The following is a 23,809-nucleotide window of genomic DNA, read 5'->3' on the forward strand; positions in this document are numbered from 1 at the left end:
GGATAATAATTAAGCAAAATGGTACAGTAATTGAGATTCTCTGTCAGATATTCCATCCCGAGGGTGCTACAGTACATAATCCTACTGCAAATAGTAGAGTGAGTAAAACAGTTCCCACAACGGTGGCGTAATAAATACTTTCCATTAAAAAGGTTTAATATTTGTCTTAAAAGGAGAGGTAGGAACATCTAAAAGTATTTGGTGAGGTAGGGGTGAGACTGAGTAAGATAAGTAGTTCTCACTCAGTTACTTACTTTTTGTGAGCTTAAGATTTCCTATTTCTTTACATTCATATTTAGGATATTTCTTTGGGCTATCAGGGGTTGCTTCCTCAGCTTTCTAGGTTTTGACTCGAGTGTGATGTATCCAGAAGTTGATTCCTGTTTTTCTGTTTGGTTTTGTTTTTTAAGATGGAGTCTCGCTCTGTCACCAGGCTGGAGTACAATGGCAAAATCTCGGCTCACTATAACCTCCGCCTCCTGGGTTCAAGTGATTATCCTGCCTCAGCCTCCCTAGTAGCTGGGATTACAGGCATGCACCACCATGCCCGGCTAACTTTTTTATATTTTTGGTAGAGATGGGGTTTCACCAAGTTGGCCAGGCTGGTCTCGAACTCCTGACCTCAAGTGATCTGTTCGCCTCGGCCTCCCAAAGTGTTGGGATTACAGGCGTGAGCCACCGCACCTGGCCCAGAAGTTGATTCTTGTAAGAGATGCTGTCTCAATTACCCTGGGTTCTGTGGACTCACTAGATGTGGGAGTGAAGGATTCCAGGCACTCTCAGTTATTAGTTGTCAGTGCCAGCAGTGAAGAGGTTTCCTCCTGTGATGGTTGGGGGGCTTAGAGGCAGCGCCTGCTGAAACGTCTAGTTTTCAGTTCATAGGGCTTTAAGAAAGCAAAGCTTATTTTGGAAACTCGTAGTCAGAAAAATTAGAATTTAATTTAAAATAATAAAAATTGAAAAATATTAGGCACCACTAGAATTTAACAACAGGTGTGCTATAATTTTTGAAACATAATATTCTCTCTCCAGTTTCCCTGTTTTTTTTCCCCAAGACGGAGTCTCGCTCTTATCACCCACGCTGGAGTGCAGTGGCACGATCTCAGCTTACCACAACCTCCGCCTCCCGGGTTCAAGAGATTCTCCTGCCTCAGCCTCCTGAGTAGCTGGGATTGCAAGCACCCACCACCACACCCGGCTAATTTTTGTATTTTTGTAGAGACAGGGTTTTGCCATGTTGTCCAGGCTTGTCTCAAACTCCTGACCTCAGGTGATCTACCTGCCTTGGCTTCCCAAAGTGCTGGCACTATAGGCATGAGCCACCACATCCAGCCAAGAGTAATTATTTGTTACACAGGCCTTAAAAAAAAAGTTAACAGTGTAACATGTATTTAAGACTATCGAAAAAACAGTTTACATATACTTTTGGTAAAAATATTATAAGGAGGCATGAAAATGTGGAATTTTACCTAGATTAAAAGGTTGAATAATTGTTTTAAGTTGAATAAAATAAAAATGAAGGTTTAAGCAACTTTTGGAAGGTTAATTGTAAAGGAAATTCTGTGTGTAAACATATTGGCTAAAGTTAAAGGTATATCATCCAGTTTTTCTGTAAATTGAGTATTAAAATAAAAGCACAATGGGTTTTTCTTAAAGCACTAACCTGCTCTTTAACAAAAATTATAAAGGGTTAAAAAGAGTCTATAGACCAGCCACAGTGGCTCATGCCTGTAATCCCAGCACTTTGGGAGGCCGAGGCGGGCGGATCACGAGGTCAAGAGATCAAGACCATCCTGGCTAACACGGTGAAACCCCGTCTCTACTAAAAATACAAAAAATTAGCCAAGTGTGGTCACGCACACCTGTAGTCCCAGTTACTCAGGAGGCTGAGGCAGGAGAATAGCCTGAACCCAGGAGGCAGAGGGTGCAGTGAGCCGAGATTGCTCCACTGCACTCCAGCCTGGGTGACAGAGCGAGACTCAGTCTCAAAAAATAAAAGGGTCCATAAAAATCTGACCTTATGATCAAAACATTAAAATTGAGTTTAACATTAATAACACACTAATATAAACGTAAAATGTGGCTTATTTGGTATAAGTCATACAGGAAGCATTGTCAAATATAAAATGATGTTTGGCTTTCTTTGGGTTATATTTGTATAACTATGTTATTGGTATGTGTTTCAAAGTTATGGGAGACTCCTATAATTCTGATATGTCTTAGTGTACATTATCAGTAGTAATTATAATTGTTATATTAAAATTTTTATGTGCCACAGAGGTAACGGATTTGTCAACTGTGTCTTTAACTACGGCTACTCTAAAACTTTTGGTCATCCATAAACAATTGTTGTCTTGTTTTGGTCCTCTTTAGAACGGTTTTATAGTCAGCTATAAAGCTGTAACAGGTGCTCTTGAATGCAGGTTTCTGATAACTTTGGAGACTGTGACATCAGAATATAGGAAAAATGGTTAGGACTCTTGAAGAGTTCATTAATATCAAGCAGGACAGGAATTAACTGCATGAACTGAACTAATAAGAGACTGGAGTGATCTTTTTGATATTTTGCTTAAAATATTGCTGATACTTTGTTTTGCTTTTCAAAGTCAAATAAACTTTTCTTTATTTATTGTATTTTATTTTATTTTTAGATGGAGTTTCACTCTTGTTGCCCAGGCTGGAGTTCAATGGTGCGGTTTTGGCTTACCACAACCTCCTCCTCCTGGGTTCAAGCAATTCTCCTGCCTCAGCCTCCCTAGTAGCTGGGATTACAGGCATGTGCCGCCACCACACCCGGCTAATTTTGCATTTTTAGTAGAGATGGGGTTTCTCCATTTGGTCAGGCTGGTCTCGAACTCCCGACCTCAGGTGATCCACCCGCCTCGGCCTCCCAAAGTGCTGCGATTCCAGGCATGAGCCACTGCACCTGCTCTCGAAACTTTCCTTTTGAGTTATTAACCGCTTTTAACAATTTAGTATACTCCCATGAACAAAATCTGTAGCATACTTGTTTCTGTCTCCCTGATTTTCTCCAGAATTTGGAAACTATCTGTGAGTATTCTTAAGTTATGGCAATATAGTTATTTGCACAAGTGTAATAAGAATCTATTTTCTTTTGTAACAGTATACAATTGAAAGAACTGGTTATTTTTACCAAGGCCTTGACTGGAATGGTATGCTTTCTTTTAAGGAATCAACCTTGACTTACGAAGCTAAGAAAGCCCTTGGAAACTGGCCTCATCTTTTGTGTACACAGTCCCTGTACAGAGCTTCTGATCTGTGGTAAGTAAAGAATGCCACTTTCTGAAAGGCCAGGAACCCCAAGTTATCAGGTATTTAACGGTACAACTCCATGGCTAGGCTCAGCTTTACAGTCTTATCTTAGATTCTTTCTATGGAACAATACATGTTACACTGCTAACTTTTAGCAACTTTTACCTTTGATAGTAAGTTTGAGATTGTAATTATGCACTAGATGTAGAGCCTAGGACCTAAACAGAAGTGCAGATAAGGTCTGACTTACTTCAGCATTTAACTCCATGTGTCCTAGGCCCTACCTAGCTACAAAGCAGGCAAGTTGTACAGCTAAGAGTTATAGTGGCATTTTGTAAAGCATTCAGGAGGCCCAGTCACTTTTTTTTTTTTTTTTTTTTTGAGACGGAGTCTCGCTCTGTCACCCAGGCTGTGGTGCAGTGGCCAGATCTCAGCTCACTGCAAGCTCCGCCTCCCGGGTTCACACCATTCTCCTGCCTCAGCCTCCCGAGTAGCTGGGACTACAGGCGCCGCCACCTCGCCCGGCTAGTTTTTTGTATTTTTAGTAGAGACGGGGTTTCACTGTGTTAGCCAGGATGGTCTCGATCTCCTGACCTCGTGATCCGCCCGTCTCGGCCTCCCAAAGTGCTGGGATTACAGGCTTGAGCCACCGCGCCCGGCCCCACTTTTTTTTTTTTTTCTTAGATGGAATGTCGCTCTTGTTGTCCAGGCTAGAGTGCAATGGTGCAACCTCAGCTTACTGCAACCTCCATCTCTGGGTTCAAGCTATTCTGCTTCAGCCTTCTGAATAGCTGGGATTACAGGCACCCGCCACTATGTCCAGCTAATTTTTTGTATTTTCAGTAGAGACAAGGTTTCACCATGTTGGCCAGGCTGGTCTCAAACTCCTGACCTCAGGTGATCCACCCACCTTGGCCTCCCAAAGTGCTGGGATTACAGGCGTGAGCCACCGTGCCCGGCCCCCTAATCACTTTTAAATTGTACAACATTTCTTGTATAAATTCCCTTTTATAAAATGTTTACAATTTACACAATCTCTCACATGCCTCAACTTTCTGACTTGTTATAAACATCCCTCTTTTTAAACAACCAGTTAATTTACTTTAGAACAAGAATTTACCATATAAGATTATTTTTTATATAAATTCTCTTTTCTTTAATATCAAAGATGATAACAGTCCTTTCCCTAAAGAAACTTCCTTCATGTCTGTGGACTAGATAGACTTCCTAAGGCCACAAGATTAGAAGTTAGGGTAGTTAACGAAATAGTTCAAGATACAGTTATCTTTATTAAACCAATATTGATGTTTCATTATTTAAAAATTATACAAGCAAAGATTATTCTGTTTGGATTGAATTATAGTTTTGTACCCTCTATGCCAAATTTTGACACCTCATAGTATTTGGCAGAGATAAGTATGAAGTTGTGGCCAGGTATAGTGGCTCATGCCTGTAATCCCAGCACTTTGGGAGACCAAGGCAGGCGGATCACCTGAGGTCGGGAGTTTGAGACCAGCCTGGCCACTGCACTCCAGCCTGGGCAAGAGTGAGACTCCGTCTCAAAAAAAAAAAAAAAAAAAAAAAAAGAAGAAAGTGGCCATCCTGCAAGCCACATAACTCACTCTGCAGGGCTTAACTTCTCCTTTGGCATCATAAATTTAGAGAGTTCTGCAATTTTTTGTGTGTTTTTTTAACAGACCCAAAGTATTTGGTACTGTAGAGAAGGGAAACATGGCTTCCCTCCACCTTTCATGGTTCTTTGGCTGGGCTATGAATTAAATTGACATGAAACTGACTAATAGGAGAGAAACCATATTTAATTACGTATCTGTGTGTGTAAATCCCACAAAATATGAGACTGAAAGAAGGGTCAGATGATTGAAGTTTAAGGAATAGGGTCTTAGGGCTTCTGGGGGTTGGTGGAGACACAGTTATGGGAGGGTGAGGGGAAGAATTATTGTATGGTAAATAACGGTTGTATTGCTATGCAGATAAAAGTCTCTGGGTGGTCAGGTGCAGTGGCTCAAGGCTGTAATCGAGGCAGAGGCAGGCAGATCACCTGAGGTCAGGAGTTTGGGACCAGCCTGGCCAACATGGTGAAACCTTATCTCTACTACAAATACAAAATTAGCTGGGCATGGTGGAGTGCGCCTATAATCCCAGCTACTTGGGAGGCTGTGGCAGGAGAATCACTTGAACCCAGGAGGCAGAGGCAGGCTGCAGTGAGCCGAGATCACAACATTGCACTCCAGCCTGGGCAAAAAAAGTCTCTAGGGCTCTAGGGTAATTCTTCTGGAGCAGCCCTTTTCCTGATACAGGCACCTTTACTAATGTAGATTTCCTTGATAGATGTAAATTTCTTTTACCAAAGAATAACTTTCCAGAGCTACTCTTCTGTCTGCAGTTTCTCTGAATAACCAGCTCAAAGTATGTCAAAGAAGTATATTTGGGGGTGGCACATTCTGGTTTCCCACAGTCATATTTTGGGCATATGTATGTCCTGAGCCCCAACAGTGGCAACACTTCTTGAACACCTGCCTGCTAAATGAGGGGTCTGGCCCCTTCCCTAGTGCCTGCTCACCTCTCACCCCAAGCATTAGCCTGGAGAGTGACTGATTGCTTGTTAAGTAAATGAATGTCTTGGAAAATAACACAACAGGCAGGCCAGAATTATTTGTAGAAGTCAACATGCACTGAGCATTTACTAGGTGTCAGAATCTGTGCAATATGTTGTATACCCATGGAGGCACCAGTTTGAGTCTGCGTTCAAATCCTGGCCCTGCACTTACAGGCCATAGTACTGTGAGCAACCACTTGTGTAAAGTTAATGAGAGGCCAGCAGGCTGGGGGAAGAAGACGAGCCTGGGTCCTCCTAAGGTGTAGACATAAATGATTGCCAGTCATTATTCTGGAGGTCATAAGATATGCAACTTCCCCAATTACTCCTGCAAATAACACCACTATTGTAGGTTGGTCTTTTGAGATATCTTTCCAGTTGGTGTTTGTTGTTTTGTTTTGTTGTTTTGTTTTTTTGGGACGGAGTCTTGCTCTGTTGTCCAGGCTGGAGTGCAATGGTGCAATCTCGGCTCACTGCAACCTCCACTTCCTGGGCTCAAGCAATTCTGCCTCAGCCTCTCGAGTGGCTGGGATTACAGGTGTCCGCCATCACGCCTGTCTAATTTTTGTATTTTTAGTAGAGATGGGGTTTCACCATGTTGGCCAGGCTGGTATTGAATTCCTGACCTCAGGTAATCCACCCACCTCGGCCTCCAAAGTGCTGGGATTACAGGCATGAGCCACCACGCCCGGCCATCTTTCCAGGTTTTTTGCAGCTCTGACACCCCATGGCTCCACCTAAACCTGATGGCTCTACCTGGACCGACAACCCTGCTCCTGTGGTCCCACCCAGAAGCAATTCAGCCTGCAGGAGGACAGCTTCAACCCCCTATGAGTTCATCTCCACCCCAACCAATCAGCAGCAAGCACCTGTTACCTGGCCACCCCCAACTCTTCCCCCACACTGCCTTTGAAAAACCCCTCACCTACAAGCTTTGAAGATGATTTGAGTACAAACTCATCTCCCATGTGGCATGGCCAGCCTCGTGTCTATTAAACTCTTTCTCCGCTACAATGCCGTGGTCTTTCCTTATGCAGTGGGCAGGAAGAACCCCCCAGGTGGTTGCAGTATTTGCCAGGGTAGCTCAATGAGCATCAGAGACCAGTTCTGCCATATACAAGGTGTATGACCTACACAAGGCTCTCGACTTCTCTGGGCCTGTTTCTTCATCTGGAAAACAGGGATAGTCATAGCATCTCTCCAAAAGGCCATGAAGCTTAAATGCATTAATTCATATCAAGCCCCAAGAACATGCCTGACACTGGCTCAGCTCAGTCCACACTAGCAGCTAGTATTTCTGTCCTATGAAGAGGGCACTATTATTGTACTCACTTTCCACATGACTTACTGAAGCGCCAGTATTTGAACCGATTTTGCTCCAGGGAACTCTCTTCCTGTGTGAAAGAAATTACGGAGATCTCTGGGTGGTGCCAGAACCAACTGTTTGCACATAGCTTTTGTCAACTGGGGATCAACCCTCATGAAATCTGGATGGCAGAGAGCACTGAATAAAGCAAGCCCTTTCATGTACAGTTCTACCATCAGGATCCTCCTCCTAGCTGGGCTGCAGGGCAGATTACAGACACACAGTAGGCTCTTGGTCTTGCCGGGAGCCACACCCACCCTCCGCCTGCCTTTCCCCGAGCTCTGGGCGGGGACAGCTTTATACAAAACGAGCTGCCTCTGGCCCCTCCCATGCAGAGCGAGTGGAGAACTGGACCAGCAGGTAAGTGGGCAGAGCGGGGCAGCTCAGGCTTGTGAGGGTGCCGCTGCAGCTACCAAGGCCGGCTGCTAGCTGGGAGCATGGGACACTGACCAGGATGTGGCAGGGGCACTTGTCTGAAGCCAGCAGGTGTCTCGTGGCCTTCCCCCTAGTTTCAGGCTGCCATGTCGGGAGAGTCCAAAGAGATAGGAGGGAAGAAAGGTTTCCTCCTCAACTGGCATGTTGGAGTTGGGACAGGCTGAGCCATTCAGGTGAATTCCAGACCCCTGGTGCCTTCAGACCAAAAGGCTGGACCTATGTTGGGTGCCACGGCTCATGCCTGTAATCCCAGCATTTCGGGAGGCTGAGGCAGGTGAATCGCTTGAGCTCAGGAGTTCAAGACCAGCCTGGGCAACATGGTGAAACCCCATCTGAACAAAAAATACAAAAATTACCCAGGTCAGACATGGTCGCATGGGTTAATAGTCCCAACTACTCAGAGGCTGAGGTGGGAGAATCGCATGAGCCAGGGAGGTTGAGGTTGCAGAGTGAGCTCAGATTATGCCACAGCACTTCAGCCCGGGTGACAGAGAGAGATCCTGTCTAAAAAAAAAAAAAAAAAAAGAGACTGGGCCCTCACTGACTTTACCTAGGTCCATCTCCATGCTATCTCCGAACAACTTGACCAGCTGAAGCCCCAGGAGCCTGGAAGGAGGCTGGGAGTTGGAATGGACGTGGAGGGGAGGGGAACTGGCCTGGGGGAGGCTGCTCCACCAAGGTCAGCCTGTGGGAGGCCTGAAGCCCTTCCTGGCCTTGGGAGGGAGGAGAAGGGGAAGAGAACTCACAGTCTGCTTCTGCTGCCAGCCTGAGTGCCTGTTATCTCGTTCCCCTTTTCCTGGTCCGCTGAGCCCAGAAAGGCTGGACATTCCCAGACCCTTTCACAGATGGAGAAACCAAGGCCTAGAGAGGGTGAGCAGCTGACCTGAGGTCGCACAGCTGGTCAGCACAGGCCTGGATGTCTGCCACAGCCTGAGGTCAGGGTTGGGGCAGGGTTCGGGGAAGCACTAACTCCTCCCTGGGCCTTGGTTTCCCCACCTATGCAATAGGGATATTGAGTTGAGATGAGTTCCAGGGGAGCTCTGGGGTCCCAGCAACGAGAGGTAGAGATGGCCTCCTGCTACATGTGGCTGTGAGCAGTGAGGGTGGCTGAGCTGGGCCCAGGCTCCCAGTGCTCCAGCTGCCTCCCGCTTCCTGGCACCTCCTTGCCTCCCTCTCAGCTGCAGTTTCCCGTTTTTCCTTGTCTCTGTGCCTCTTTTGTCCTTTCTCCCCATTTCTGCTTCTAGCTTTTGGTTCTTTCTGTCTCTTTGTCTCAGTCTCTTCTCTCTCACCCCTTCATCTCCCCATCTCTCCCTGTGGGTTTTGTGGTTTTGACCTCTCAGCCTCCCTTCTTCAGGGGCTCAAAGCCAATCCATTCCTACCCACTCTCATGAGGGTGAGGCTAGGGCCAGGCCCTGGGTAGACACCTGCAGGGCTCGCTAACTTCTCTAGGAGCCTGGAACCCAGGAAAGCATTAGCTCAGACCCTTGCCCAGGAGTGAGATGTATCCAGTGTCGGGCTACCACCTGGCACTGCCCCAGGGGTCACCCTGGCCAACACAACCCGCATAGCTGAAGCAGGTTTCCTCCAGTCTGGCCCACAGGGCTAGGTGCCTACCAGCTGGCAGATTACCCCTGCAGAGCGAGAACCCAGCCATGGTACCAGGGGCTCAGGTGGCCCAGCCTGCAGCAAGCCAGATGGTCACCTGGGCACTGGGGGAGAGGACAAGCCCCCGCTCACATGAAGATTACACTCCTGTGGGAGAGACCAGCGCTCAACAGATAGACAGATAAACTCCCGTAACTGAGCTGGTGTCAGTAATACTTTGATGGAGGAAAGCAGAGAGCAGGAGAATGCAGAGGGGGGCAGGGGGCGGTGGGTGGGTTGGAAGCTACCTGAGCTCCCTGGAGGAGATGGCCCAGCCCACACAATGAGGGTGCACTGGACCTGGACAGAACCCCACTCCCAACTCCCTTCACTTTCTTGGGCTGGGGGCTCACAGCTTTTGATGCAAGAATGCGAAAGAGAAACCTTTGCCTGGAACTGATCCTTCTAGCTTCTCTATCTGTTGCCCACCCATTATGGGGCATCTTGACTGTCTCATGTGAAGCCTTAGGTTTCTGGTCTCTGGCGATCACAGAGGGGTCCTGGATCCTTGGGAAGCAGATATGTCTCAGAGCCTCTCTCATCTTCTCCCGAGCCTGTACCCCATTTCCCTCTTTCCCTGGCCCAAGTCTCGGGACGTTGTCTGTAAGCGGAAAGAGATCCTGCTCAGCTTGGCCCCCATGGCCTCTTCAGAACCCCTTCACCCCGAGGCCTTTCTCAGGGCTCAGTCCACAGTCAAGCATGCCTGGATGTAAAGTTCAGCTCCCAGCTGTATGACCCTAGGCAAATTTATTTCCCTTTCTAAACTTCAGTTTCCTCATCTGTAAAATGGAGATAATCATAATGCCAGCCTCAGGACTATGGAACAAGATTTGATAGGTTATGTGTGCAAAGAGCTTAGCACAGGCTCTGGCACAATAAGCAGCTGATGAGTGGCAGCTATGGTTGTCACTGTTGTCGTGGTGATTTTTAGCCCTTTTGTTACAGCTTCCTAACCCGCCGAAGGTTTACTCCTGCTTCCTCTCTGGTGCTTCATGTTTCTCCTCACAACAGCCAGCACGATAACTGGATTAGAGCTGGTCTCCTCTGCCTACTCATGGAGCTTTTTGCTCTAGAGAAAACACCCAAGCTGTCACCACAGGGCCCTAGGAAACCTGCCCTGTCTCCTCCCCTCCCACCTTGCTCCCGCTGCTGCAGCCACACTGGCCTCCTAGCTATCCTTTGAACAGCAAAACCCACTTCTGGGACAGAGCAGGCATGGCTGCACCCCAGGGACTTTCCACTTGCTGTTTTCTCCCCTGGACCGTGCTTTCCACAGGCAGCTCACTCCCACACTCCCTTCATGTCCTCTCCATGACGGCTGCACATTCCCCATTCAGGAGCTTTGCTTTCCTCCGGAGTCCTTGCCACCATCTGACTTGCTCTGGGTTTCTGTTTTTGATTCTGCTTCGTGACCGCTTCCCACACCTTCCTGAGAGCAGGGATTGTGGTTGAGCACACAGTTGGTGCCCAAGAAATATTGGTTAAATGAATAAACAAGAACTGCAAGGTCACTGTAAAACAAACAAACAACAACAACAACAGAAAATGCAGACATGCATCTTTTAAAAGTATCCCAACACATTTTGAACACCAGCCATTCTAAGTCTCTCCTTTTCTCTGCGGCCTTTTTGCACATGTAGTGCCCTCTGCCTAAGACATTCGCTTCGTTGTCACTGATGACTGTTCCTCACTGTGTCCCTGAGGTCCAAAAGTATGCCTCGCTTTTGAGGAAGGAGATAATTCGGGAGTGGGCCAGGGCCATAGCGCAGATGGGTCACGTGGGGACCAACCCCACGGTGCCTGGTTTCCAGACAAGGAAACAGACCCCTAGAGCCAAATCCCATCCCTCAAGTGACACAGCGGTGGCAGCACCTGGGTCGGAATCAGAGAATGTGTCTTTGTGGGGAGCGGGGATTTAGGTTTTCAGTGCTTAGGACTTATTGAACATACAGGAAAGTCAGACTCCTTCTGCCCTGTCTGCCCTCATCTCCCCATCCAGCCCTCCGTGGGAAAGCTACTGATGTTTGTAAATGTTTAACTGGACACTCTCATTAGTTTAATAGCATTTCAGGTGGCAAAGGTCACCATCATCTGCAAATTCACGTACTCCCCTTAACTATTGACTTAGCCCTCTTTATTAGGTATATCATTTATTGCTTTTGCTATATCTTCATTTATTTTGCACCTTCGTCTGCTGTCTTGACCTGGAAGGGTGAGCCAGGCCTGTACCGCCGGACTGTGCTTCTGTCCATTTCTCCTGGAATGTCTGATGCTATTTCGGGAAATATTCAGAATACAGATAGTTACTACAGTTTTGACTCCTTTATGAATTAGAGTCTCGATATATGAAATGACTCTTGGTCTCAATTTATACTTTTGGTACCAAATTCTCTATGGAGGGCTCTTTGTTCCTCTGTTCCTCCCTCTTTCTCTCTTCTCCTTTTTTTTTTTCCATTTCTCTGCAAGACATTTGCCCACAAGTGTCTAAACAACTACTTTTGTTAAATTTTGATTTTTGATCAAATCCTGGTTAGGACAGGACCTAAGTTTCAGAGTCAGAAAGTAGGTGGTAAAGGAGATAAATGTATTCATTAGTTTTTGGCTACTATAATCTGTCAATATATATCCTGGAACGTGTATCTGTGTGCACTTAGTACACAGTAGTTTTTGTTTGTTTGTTTTTGTTTTTTGAGACAACAGTCTTGCTTTGTCGCCCAGGGTAGAGTGCATTGGTGTGCTCTTTGCTCACTGCAACCTCCACATCCTGAGTTCAACCAGTTCTCCTGCTTCAGCCTCCCGAGTAGCTGGGATGACAGGTGCCCACCGCCATACCCGGCTAATTTTTTGTATTTTTGATAGAGACAGGTTTTTACCATGGTGACCAGTTGGAAGCTGGTCTTGAACTCCTGACCTCAAGTTATCTGCCAGCATCGACCTATCAAAGTGCTAGAATTATAGGCGTGAGCCACTGCACCCAGCCTCTGAGTGTTTTTGTTGTATATAAGAATGACTTAAACAACATAGAAGTTTGTTTACAATTTAACAGTAACATTAAACAAACAAACAAAACAGTTCAACCAGGCAAAACGGGGCTGGTATGGGTGCGCTCTGCCACAAAATCCCAAAGGAGCCTAGTATGCATCTAACCTTCACTGCATGCCTCATAGCACAAAATTGTTGCTGGAGTTCTGGCCGTCACATCTGATTCCAGAGAGCCAAATGGAGGAAGAGCAGAAGGGCCACTCCCTTATTGTTCACTCTTTCCCCATCTGCCAGAAGAAATACCCACTTGTGACTGCAGCGTTTACCCCAAAATAACTGTGCCACAAAATACCTCGCTTCTATTATTATTTTTGCCTCGCTCTAGTATATTGACTTTGGAAACAAAAGACATCACTCCATTTATAGCATTCTGGTTTTAGTAGTTGTATTTCCATTTACAAAACATAGTCATTCTCAATTGCTGAAAATCTCAAATCCTAGCATTCCTACATGTGATGTCAACATTGCTTTCGAACAGTTGCTGGCCAAAGATTCATTTGATGAATCCAGTTTTTCTGAAATAGATGAGTCTGATGTTACTTCTGGTTAGAAATAACTCCAAAAACAGTTTTTACATTTTATTTTGACATTGAAAATCAGTCAGATTTAGGGTTGGGCGCGGTGGCTCATGCCTGCAATCCCAGCACTCTGGGAGGCCAAGGCGTGGGGATCACTTGAGCCCAGGAGTTCGAGACCAGCCTGAGCAACATGGAGAAACCGCGTCTCTACTAAGAAATAAAAAAAATTAGCTGGACATGGTGGTGCACGCCTGTAATCCCAGCTACTAAGGAGACCGAGGCAGAGGTTGCTGTGAGCCGAGATCAAGCCACTGTAGTCCAGCCTGGGCTACACAGTGAGACTCTGGAGACTCTGTCTCAAAAAAGCAAACAAACAAACAAAAAACACCAGTCATAATCAGTCAGATTTGCTTCAACCTCAAATAGTATATTTACATAAAATTAAATGAGCGCCGGCAACGAGCTGCACTTTTTTTTTCTAAACAGGAAACGGGCTAAGGAGACTACTCAGAGTCGCATATGAAGTCATTGGCTTGATGACAGGGCCGTGTGCAGCTACAAGGAAGGCTGGGAAATGTAGTCCTTTAGTTGGATGGCCATTTGCCTAACAAAAACTGGGTCTCTTTTTTATTTTTTATTTTTTATTTTTTAAGATGGAGTCTCACTCTGTTGCCTAGACTGGAGTGCAGTGGCATGATCTCGGTTCACTGCAACCTCCACCTCCCAGGTTGGAGCGATTCTCCTGCTTCAGCCTCCCGAGTAGCTGGGACTACAGGTGTGCGCCACCATACCTGGCTAATTTTTGTATTTTTAGTAGAGATGGGGTTTTCGCATGTTGGCCAGGCTGGTCTCGAACTCCTGACCTCAAGGGATCCGCCTGCCTAAGCCTCCCAAAGTGTCGGGATTACAGACGTGAGCCACCTTACCTGGCCGTTAACTACATGTTTTTGAATGCAACTGATACGTTTGCTGAAACAGTAATCTTAAATAATGATGGTTCATTGAGCCCTTACTATTTGGCAGGCACGATTTTAGCACTTTGCATGTTCCTAGCAACAATTCTGATGTTGGTACTGACAGCCTACCTGTTTTGCAAGAGAAGACAGGATCCTCTGAAGCACAGGAGATTAAGTCACTTGGCTCAGCTTGTAAGGGTTGAAGCTGGGATTTGAATCCAGACAACTAGTTCCAGATGCTACTGCAGGAGACAGCGTCAAGATGGCCTGAGTCTAGGATGGAGAAAGAGGCCAAAGTGGGTGGCCACTTCTTCCAAAATATTCCTGAGAAGCCAGAAATGCTGAAGGTTGCTTGCCATCCCCTCCATTGCTAATTACAGTAACAAACTGTTAAACACACTGGGCAAACCAAAGTAATATATCTGCTGTCTGGCTTTGGCCAGTGAGTTAATAATTTACAAATCCTAAGCTAAGTCATTGAGAAAGGCCCTTCCACCTTCAAAACGTCAGATTCCCAAGCAGCCCCTGCCCTCAAAAAGCTTCAGTCTCAAGGGATGTGCCTGCATGCACCCACACAAGAACAACCTGAAATGAAGGGGTCATGGGGCCCTGGTGAGGACACCTGAGAAGGCGAGGCAGCCAGAGGTCTCCTGGAGGACGGGATCTTGTAGAAAGCTTGGATGTGGACAGCAGAGGGGGCTGGTGCTCCAGGCTGGGAGGACAGCAAAGGCAAAGGTGTGCCACTGCTGCCTGGGAGTTTCCCCTCCCTCCTTGGGTCCTCTTGGCACGCCTGGAACAGGCCTCGCCTGTGCTGTTAGTCAAGTCAGCTTCCTAAGGGAGAGGACGGAGTCCTCTCAGAAGGGAGGGGGCAGAGCGGGACTGTTAGGAGACCTGACTGCGTTATACCCCAGGAGTGGCTCCTCCCAGAGAGGAAAAGGAGGTGGCCAGAAAGGCAACTGAGCATTGGGTTCGCTCAGTGAAGGTATGAGGAAGGAAGTCCCAGCCCTGTGAGTGAATTCTGTGTGTGGGAACCATGGGGAGGAGCCACCAGGATTCAAGAGTTTCCTGGGTGAGGCGTGGCCACAACTGACACTCCTGCTTTGTACTAGAAGGAAGGAGTATGGAGTTAAAGACTGCGGCGTGAACTGAGGAACCCTGGACAGGCCACTTGCTGCAGGGGACCCAGTCCAGATCCCAGGAGAGCCCCACTGCCCCTTCGGACCCCGTCTCCCATCTACAAAACGTGGAGATTGGCCCAGTTGACGTGTCTCTACAAAAAGGTGCATATACCACTGGTGAGTTAAGTTGATACCGAGTGGGGGAATCTTTTCCCTTTTTAAATTTTCATAGTCCTGTATTAATTCTCATGTGAATTAGACAAAAATAACGATGTCACCAAACCTGCCATTTCACGATAATGATCAGGAACCCTTAGTGGTGCTTACTGTATGCCTGGGAATGTTGGAAACAACATAAACTCACCAGCATCCTTACATCTCATTACAAGCCACGGAGTTCATACTATCACTATCCCCTACTTACAGATGAGGAGATGAGGCAGAGAGAGGCAAAGTCACTTGCCCAGGGTTACCCAGATTGCAAGCAGCAGAGCCAGGGTCAAACTCAAACAGCTGGCTCCAGAGCCTCACTCCTGGCATCTGCCATATTACTGCTCAGACTAAGGGTAGATAGAAGAAAGTTGTTAGTAACAGCACACGTGGGCTGCCACTGGTAGCTGGCAAGGGGGTAAACAGATGGCAAAATGGTTCTGGAGGGCTAGAGGAAGTGGTCTCCAACGGCCACCTAGAGAGTTCTATAATTTCAGGAGGAAAGAAAGCCAGATTGAAATCTCATTTCAGGTAACCATATATTTGCATCAGGCAATATGTTTACATGGTTCACAGATCAAAACTCTATTAAAAGATATACAGAGGCAGGGCCGGGCGCGGTGGCTCACACCTGTAATCCCAGCACTTTGGGAGGCTGCAGGCGGATCACGAGGTCAGGAGATCGAGACCATCCTGGTTAACACAGAGAAAGCCTGCCTCTACTAAAAATACAAAATATTAGCCGGGCGTGGTGGCAGGCGCCTGTAGTCCCATCTACTTGGGAGGCTGAGGCAGAAGAATCACTTGAACCCAGGAGCTACAGGTTGCAGTGAGCTGAGATGGCACCACTGCACTCCAGCCTGGTGACAGAGTGAGAATCTATCTCAAAAAAAAAAGATATACAGGGTCATCATCAACATCCCTGCAGTCCCCGAGTGTCCTTCAAGGGTTGCTTTGTGCAAGTACAAGCAAAGAAAACATATTTTTCCTACTCTTGTATGACCAAAAGGCCTTTTCCTGGTTCCATTTACCTGCCTTGATTTTGTTTCAAGATTATCATTATAGCCTGGAGACCTTTCCTTATCAGCCAGCAAGATCTGCTTTCCTTATTCCTTATTCCTTCAAACAGGTATGTGGTATTCCAACAGGTCCCTTTAATTAGCCACTTCTCTGTTGGTAGCCACCCAGGAGAAAATTTCCCACAACTTGCTATTACCAACAAGATCACAATCTATAATAACCTTGTACATGAGTCATTTTGTCAGGCTTTGGGACAATCTCATGGTGAGAAATGGCACCTGGCGTAGTTTTCCTATTGTGAATGAAGTGATTTTTTTTTTTTTTTTTGAGACGGAGTCTCTGTTGCCCAGGCTGGAGTGCAGTGGCCGGATCTCAGCTCACTGCAAGCTCCGCCTCCCAGGTTCACACCATTCTCCTGCCTCCCGAGTAGCTGGGACTACAGGCGCCCGCCACCTCGCCCGGCTAGTTTTTTGTATTTTTTAGTAGAGACGGGGTTTAACCGTGTTAGCCAGGATGGTCTCGATCTCCTGACCTCGTGATCCGCCCGTCTCGGCCTCCCAAAGTGCTGGGATTACAGACTTGAGCCACCGCGCCCGGCCGAAGGTGATAATATTTTCATGTGTTTAAAGCTTATTTGTACCTTTTTCTCTGAATTGTTCATATCCTTGGCCCTCTTCTATATCGGGTCTCTTTGTTCTTGATTTTTAAAAACTCTTTATATATTAGGAAGATGAGCCTTCTGTGATTTATGTTGCAAATATTTTCCCTATGTTTTCCTTTAACTCTTGACCTTGCTGTTGGTATGTTTTGCAGAGGCTGCTTTGTTTTCTTTTGTGTGTTGTATTGAACTTTTCTTTCACGAGTCATAGTTAGGAAAGCCTCCCCTTGTTTTCTGCTAATAAAAAGCCAGCTTGGGCCAGGCGTGGTGGCTCACACCTGTAATCCCAGCACTTTGGGAGGCCGAGGCAGGCAGATCACCTGAGGCCAGGAGTTCGAGACCAGCCTGGCCAACATGGTGAAACCCTGTTTCCACTAAAAATACAAAATTAGCTGGCATGGTGGCATGTGCCTGTAATCCCAGCTATTTGGGAAACTGAGGCAGGAGACTCACTTGAGCATAGGAGCCAGAGGTTGCACTGAGCCGAGATCATCCCATTGCACTCCAACCTGGGCTAAAAGAGCGAAACTCCATCTCAAAGAAAAAAAAAAGCCAGCTTGTTCACAAGAAGGGGAGTAATAAGAGAAAACACTGGGCCCCAGGTCCCAGCATCTTGCTAGGTGGTGAAGTTGAAATTACTCACCTGGTGTTCTTCTCTGCCAGCCCCACCGCAGGCTGATCTGGGGAAGCCTCTGGCCCAGGGCAGATACCGCCATGGCCTTCCTGATGCACCTGCTGGTCTGCATCTTCGGAATGGGCTCCTGGGTGACCATCAATGGACTCTGGGTAGAGCTGCCCTTGCTGGTGATGGAGCTGCCTGAGGGCTGGTACCTGCCCTCCTACCTCACTGTGGTCATCCAGCTAGCCAACATCGGGCCCCTCCTGGTCACCCTGCTCCATCGCTTCCGGCCCAGCTGCCTTTCTGAAGTGCCCATCATCTTCACCCTGCTGGGCGTGGGAACCGTCACCTGCATCATCTTTGCCTTCCTCTGGAATATGACCTCCTGGGTGCTGGACGGCCACCACAGCATCGCCTTCTTGGTCCTCACCTTCTTCCTAGCCCTGGTAGACTGCACCTCTTCGGTGACCTTCCTGCCCTTCATGAGCCGGCTGCCCACCTACTACCTCACCACCTTCTTTGTGGGTGAAGGACTCAGCGGCCTCTTGCCTGCTCTGGTGGCTCTTGCCCAGGGCTCGGGTCTCACTACTTGCGTCAATGTCACTGAGCTATCAGACAGCATACCAAGCCCAGTACCCACGCGGGAAACTGACATCGCACAGGTACCCAGCATCACCTGGAGCCATCTCAGCACTTGGCTTGGTCACAAATGTAGGGGAGGGAAAAATCTGCTCCCCTCCATCTTTCTAGGTTCTTTGGTTGGTCTATGAATTAAACTGATATAAGGCAGATTAACAGCAGGAAACCCATTTTAATTACTTACATACATACACATGGGAGTCCCCCCAAAATATGAGACTTAAAACAGGGCCAGATGATTTCAGCTTATATAGCATCCTAAGCTACAAAAGGGAATAGGGACTTGGGGCTTCTGCAGGATGGTGGAGAAAAATTATGGGAGGGTAAAGGAGGAAACTTATGATGAATAAACGTTGCACTGTTATGCAGATAAAAGTTCCTCAGGTGATAAAGGCCGCCACCTTTCTCTTCCTGGTTCAGATACCTCTTCTTGGTACAGATAAGATACCTTTACTAATAAAAATGTCCTTTAGATGTAAATTTATCTTACAAAATGGTAACTTTTCAGAGCTACTCCTTAGCCTGCAATTTTTCAAAATAACCATCTAGAAATAAACAATATGCCAATAGGTCAATTTTGGGGTGGCATATTCTGCCTCCTACAGTCATATTTTGGGATGGCATGTCCTGAGGGCCTCTGTTTCCTAGATGGTGGGTGGAGCAGTGTTCTTCTTTAGGTGGGGGCTCTCCCCTTAAGTGGGGGCTCTCCCCTTAGGTGGGGGATTCTCCCTTTAGGTGAGGGCTCTCCCCTTAGATGGGGGGCTCCCCCCTTAGGTGGGGGGCTCTCCCCTTAGGTGGGGGCTTTGCCCTTAGGTGGGGGGCTCTCCCCTTAGGTGGGGTCTCTCCCCTTAGGTGGGCGGCTCCCCTGCTCAGTCAGTCTCTGGCTAGCCCCTCCTCTGAACATGTTTGTGCTTGCCACTGCTGTGGGGTAGCAGAGTGGTAAAAGGTGTAGCTTCCAAGTCAGAAAGCACCAGGTGGAGTCTGGCTTTGCCACATTCTCCCTGTGACCTTCAGGTAAGGGCCGAAGCATTCTGATACCTCAGTTCCCTCTAAAATGGGGGATGCTGGTCCCCACGGCACAGGCCTGTTAGGAGGCACAGGGGCTTATCCATGCCCGGTGCCCGTGCTCAGTGGGCAGTCAGTATGAGCAGTCATTATTGCCACCTTATTAGTTATGTTTATTTATTAATTATCTATTAATAATAACAGGTGATCTGTATTCTGTATTATCAGTGTCATGATTGTTGTTATGCAGTCTGATCCCCTTCCCCGACCAGGGATCTGACTGACCTGTCTTGTCCTTTGCAGGGAGTTCCCAGAGCTTTGGTGTCCGCCCTCCCTGAAATGGAAGCGCCCCTGTCCCACCTGGAGAGCCGCTACCTCCCCGCCCACTTCTCACCCCTGGTCTTCTTCCTCCTGCTATCCATCATGATGGCCTGCTGCCTCGTGGCGTTCTTTGTCCTCCAGCGTCAACCCAAGTGCTGGGAGGCTTCCGTGGAAGACCTCCTCAATGACCAGGTCACCCTCCACTCCATCCGGCCGCGGGAAGAGAATGACTTGGGCCCTGCAGGCACGGTGGACAGCAGCCAGAGCCAGGGGCATCTAGAGGAGAAAGCAGCCCCTTGCTGCCCACCCCACCTGGCCTTCATCTATACCCTGGTGGCCTTCGTCAATGCGCTCACCAATGGCGTGCTGCCCTCTGTGCAGACCTACTCCTGCCTGTCCTACGGGCCAGTTGCCTACCACCTGGCCGCCACCCTCAGCATTGTGGCCAACCCTCTTGCCTCGTTGCTCTCCATGTTCCTGCCTAACAGGTGTGCTCTCATCCGGTCCTAGGGAATCCTAGTGGGGGAACACTTCATTTCAGAACCCAGAATTCCAAACGCGCCCACTGGGCTGTGCATGTAGTGGTTAAGAACGTGGTTTTCAGAGCACTCTGGTCCAAATGCCAGCTCTGCCACTTGTCAGCTGTGTGCGATAAGACAAATCACTTCAGTTCTCTGTGCCTCAGGGATATTTATCGGAAAATGGGAGTAGTAACAGTTCCACCTCCTAGGACTGCTGGAAGCATTATATGAGCTGATTCTATAAAGCTCTTAGAGCAGTGCCTGGCACGTGACAGGTCCAGCCTAAGTGCTGACCATCATTGTCATCAGCCCATGAGGAGGAGCAGACAGCCACTGGAGTTCCCATTTATAAGGGGAAACCCTGAGGCTTGGAGAAAGAGCTTGACCTGGTCTAATTCCCAGAATTTCAGCCCTGCCCTCCTGCCTCTGATCTCCAGCTGATTCCCTTAGAGCCACAGTTCTAGAAGAATGGCTGGGCAAATCGATAAAATGCAGATTGAACCAGCCTAGACTGGGACCGGGGATTTCAATTTTTAGTAAGGAACCCAAACAGTTCTGAGGCAGGGGCTTCAGACCCCTGTATGAGACATACCACCTTGGGATCTTGACATTTGAGGTAGGTCCTACAGCTTCACATCCACGTTGGCCTGCCTGCCCTCACTGGCCTGCTTATACCCACTCTCCCAGCCCAGAAGGAGGACAGTGAGGACAGAAGATCTTGACAAAAAGCTTGCCAGGAAGCTGGATTTTCTACCTTGGGACCTAGAAACTGGAAAGAGGATGGAGGATTTGAGGGAAGCAGGACCAAAGGCCCCGACCTGCAAATCCAAGAAACCCCAAATATTAGAATTACAGAATCTGAGTCATGGAATCCAAGAATCTTGGAGCAGAAAGAGTCTTTGAGGATATAGGCAGACCTCCATCTGTTCTTATCCAGGGCGTGGACCAGTCTTGGTGTTCTGGAGACTGGAGAGTGGGACCCCAGAGACAAGGACTTCTGAGGAAGGACAGTGTCTTCAGTTGTCAGATGTAGGTTTGCATGGAAGGCCACCTGTAGAGAGATGCTCCTAGCAGCAACAAGCCAGCTGCCAGGGCCCCTGGAGATCAGCAAACTCCACATTGCAGAGGCAGGTAGCTGAGGCCAGATGGGGAGGGGTCCCCTGAGGAGGCACAGCAGGGTTTGCTGTACCAATGCCCCGATCCAGCCATCTTCACTTCAGCCCAGCTTCCTGGCTGAGGCTGGGGGTGTATTGCAGGAGGAAATAGCAGCAGGTAAACACTAGATGGACCCACAGCTGAGCCAGGCTCTGCATTCTCTGCTCCTGGAGGTCACGCAGACTTGCAAAACTCCCATTTGGAGGCTCAGAGACTAGTCTCAGCTTAAACAGTAGAACCGGGATTTGAACCAGGACCATCCGGTGCCAGACTCCATTGTGTTTTTCTTGCTGGGGTGCCAGGCCCTACCGTTAATGCTGGGGATGACCCAGGCCAGCCCTGCCTGCTCAGGAACCTCCCTGACCACTTGAGCCAGGCAGCCTGGAATTTTCCACATAGGTCTAAACTAACTCTGGAGACACTGGCCATCCACATGGCCCCTGGCGGGGGCGGGGAGTCAGAGGTCAGGCTTCTCGCCTCCACTCACCTCCCCCACTCTCCTCTAGGTCTCTGCTGTTCCTGGGGTTCCTCTCCGTGCTTGGGACCTGCTTTGGGGGCTACAACATGGCCATGGCGGTGATGAGCCCCTGCCCCCTCTTGCAGGGCCACTGGGGTGGGGAAGTCCTCATCGTGAGTATCCGGCCGGTGGGGCTGCTCCCACTCCATACCCCTCAACTCTGTACCCCTCAGCTCCTAGCCACGGCCTGGGAGAGCCTGGGCGCAGCCCTTTCCCGCGAGCAGAGTCTGTGAGGCTCTCCCAGGAAGCGCCAGGTGGGAGGGGTGCCCCTTCCTCATTTGAGAGTGGAGGCTTAGGGAATCGAGGTGACTGGTAGGCCTCTTCCCACCCTGTGGCCTTCTCTCAAAGGCCCTTGACTTGATCATGAGCACATGAACCCAGAAAAGCCATTGGGTTCTCCTTTGCCGTTGGGCGGTCAACTCATGGGACCCGTCAGCCCCTCAGGATCACTCCCAGAAGGCTCTCCTTGCACCTGGAGAGTATTCCATGGGTTTCCCTGAGCCCTGTGAGAGTTCTTTGCCCTGGCACTCGCCCTGCAAGCCCTGTCACTCTGCATCTCTTCCCTCCTGTCCCCGCAGGTGGCCTCGTGGGTGCTTTTCAGCGGCTGCCTCAGCTACGTCAAGGTGATGCTAGGCGTGATCCTGCGCGACCTCAGTCGCAGCGCCCTCTTGTGGTGCGGAGCGGCGGTGCAGCTGGGCTCGCTGCTCGGAGCGCTGCTCATGTTCCCTCTGGTCAACGTGCTGCGGCTCTTCTCGTCCGCTGACTTCTGTAATCTGCACTGTCCCGCCTAGGCATGCCACCAACCCCGCCCCCATCGCTAACGGACGGAACTGGGATCCAGAGAGGCAAGGTCACAGAGCAAGTGGCAGGAACAGAGATGCAGAGCCTGAGTAATTGAATCATGAACGCAAGTTCCCACTAGGGACTGTGGGGAAGATGCGACCTCGAAATGCAAGGTGCAGCTCTATCCCCAACTCTGTGTCACAGTACCTGTGACTACAAGTTCGAATCTCCTTTGCTTTGACTTTCAAGAGAGGGCTGATTTGCAGCATCTAGCTGGAGGCAGGCCCAAGGGTGTTAGAAGGGAAACAGCTGGGAGGGTGAGCGGTCCCTTCAGGCTGTGTGACCTTGGGAAAGTCACTTGGCTTCTCTGTGCCTGTTTCTTCCTGCATGCAATGGGGATTACAGTAAGTACCAACTACCTCACGGGCATGGCACAGAGACAAAAGGAAGAAGCAGCCGGCATAAAGCAAGCCCTCCTGTGCCACCTGCTGACCTGAGAGTCCATCACAGTAACAAGAGTGGCAGTCAGCACAACCTAGAAGTAGCCAGAAGGGTTGAGACAGGCACCTGTCCTCTCTCCTTTGCCTCTCAGTCTCACAGAGGGGCTTCTACAAGACAAGCAGCTAGCGGTAGAATCTTGGGTATCTTGGCTTTCGGATTCCCAGTGTGGAGAGACATAGTACCCTACACACCCCTTCCTGTCATCCTTCCTGGCCCATAAAGCCCACTTGTTGGAGAGTAAGTACCTTCCTGGAAGCAGGAGAGATGATTTGCCGGTGGGGCTGGAGAGGGCCCATCCTTGAGCCTCTGAAAGTGAAATCCCCAACCAGGCTGGGGACCAGACACGCAGAACCCCTGAAGTATTCTCTCAAATGGAGGTGGCCGAGGTGATTGTTATTTTGTTTTAGCTTTAGGTTTTCATTTTTTTAAATAAAGACATTCCCTGCTTTTACACTCAGATCTTCCTTCAAAGGAGAAGTTCAGGCATGGCACAGTGGCTCACGCCTGTAATCCCAGCACTTTGGGAGGCCAAGGCTGGCAGATCACTTGAGGCCAGGAGTTCAAGATCAGCCTGGCCAGCATGGCAAAAACCCATCTCTACTAAAAATACAAAAATTTGCTGGCCATAGTGGCGCATGCCTGTAGTGCCAGCTACTCAGGAGGCTGAGAATTGCTTGAACCCCGGAGGTGGAGGTTGCAGTGAGCCGAGATCGTGCCACTGCCCTCCAGCCTGGGTGACAGCAAGACTCTGTATCAAAAATAATAATTTTGAAAAGAAGAAGTTTAATGTACACCCTCAAAATGTGTACTTAGTTTCCACTTGGCTCTAAGCTCAAGGCTGAGCTCAGAAATGAACAGAATCAAGTGCTTAGAGGATGTCTGGTTCTGGGG

At 48.6% G+C, this 23,809-nt stretch overlaps 1 protein-coding gene and 1 long non-coding RNA gene across 2 annotated transcripts; one reads left to right on the top strand and one right to left on the bottom strand.

Annotated features, from left to right (window-relative positions):
• Positions 1-12,751: 12,751 nt before the first annotated feature.
• On the bottom strand, positions 12,752-14,763 carry LOC117068588. Its single transcript, XR_004431181.1, has 3 exons — positions 14,474-14,763; positions 13,981-14,124; positions 12,752-12,892 (listed from the first exon to the last, which is right to left on the bottom strand). It is a non-coding gene; the product is annotated as an uncharacterized LOC117068588 (long non-coding RNA).
• Positions 14,764-14,845: 82 nt separating this feature from the next.
• Positions 14,846-23,369, top strand: SLC52A3 (solute carrier family 52 member 3). The gene is made up of 5 exons (XM_033185970.1): positions 14,846-15,146; positions 17,521-18,138; positions 19,424-19,929; positions 21,624-21,747; positions 22,213-23,369. The coding sequence occupies exons 2-5, from the start codon at positions 17,572-17,574 to the stop codon at positions 22,423-22,425; spliced, it is 1,410 nt and encodes a 469-aa protein (XP_033041861.1). The 5' UTR covers positions 14,846-15,146; positions 17,521-17,571; the 3' UTR covers positions 22,426-23,369.
• Positions 23,370-23,809: the final 440 nt, after the last annotated feature.

The sequence above is a fragment of the Trachypithecus francoisi genome, unplaced genomic scaffold (genome assembly GCF_009764315.1).
Source record: "Trachypithecus francoisi isolate TF-2019V2 unplaced genomic scaffold, Tfra_2.0 Lachesis_group21, whole genome shotgun sequence".
NCBI classification, from domain to species: Eukaryota; Metazoa; Chordata; class Mammalia; order Primates; family Cercopithecidae; genus Trachypithecus; species Trachypithecus francoisi.

Bases quoted from the DNA above. Each gene is read 5' to 3' on its own strand.
- SLC52A3 (XM_033185970.1), top strand. From the start codon at position 17,572: ATGGCCTTCCTGATGCACCTGCTGGTCTGCATCTTCGGAATGGGCTCC. The intron at 18,139-19,423 runs GTACCCAGCATC...TGTCCTTTGCAG, and splicing joins GGGAAACTGACATCGCACAG to GGAGTTCCCAGAGCTTTGGT. The intron at 21,748-22,212 runs GTGAGTATCCGG...CTGTCCCCGCAG, and splicing joins GGGGTGGGGAAGTCCTCATC to GTGGCCTCGTGGGTGCTTTT.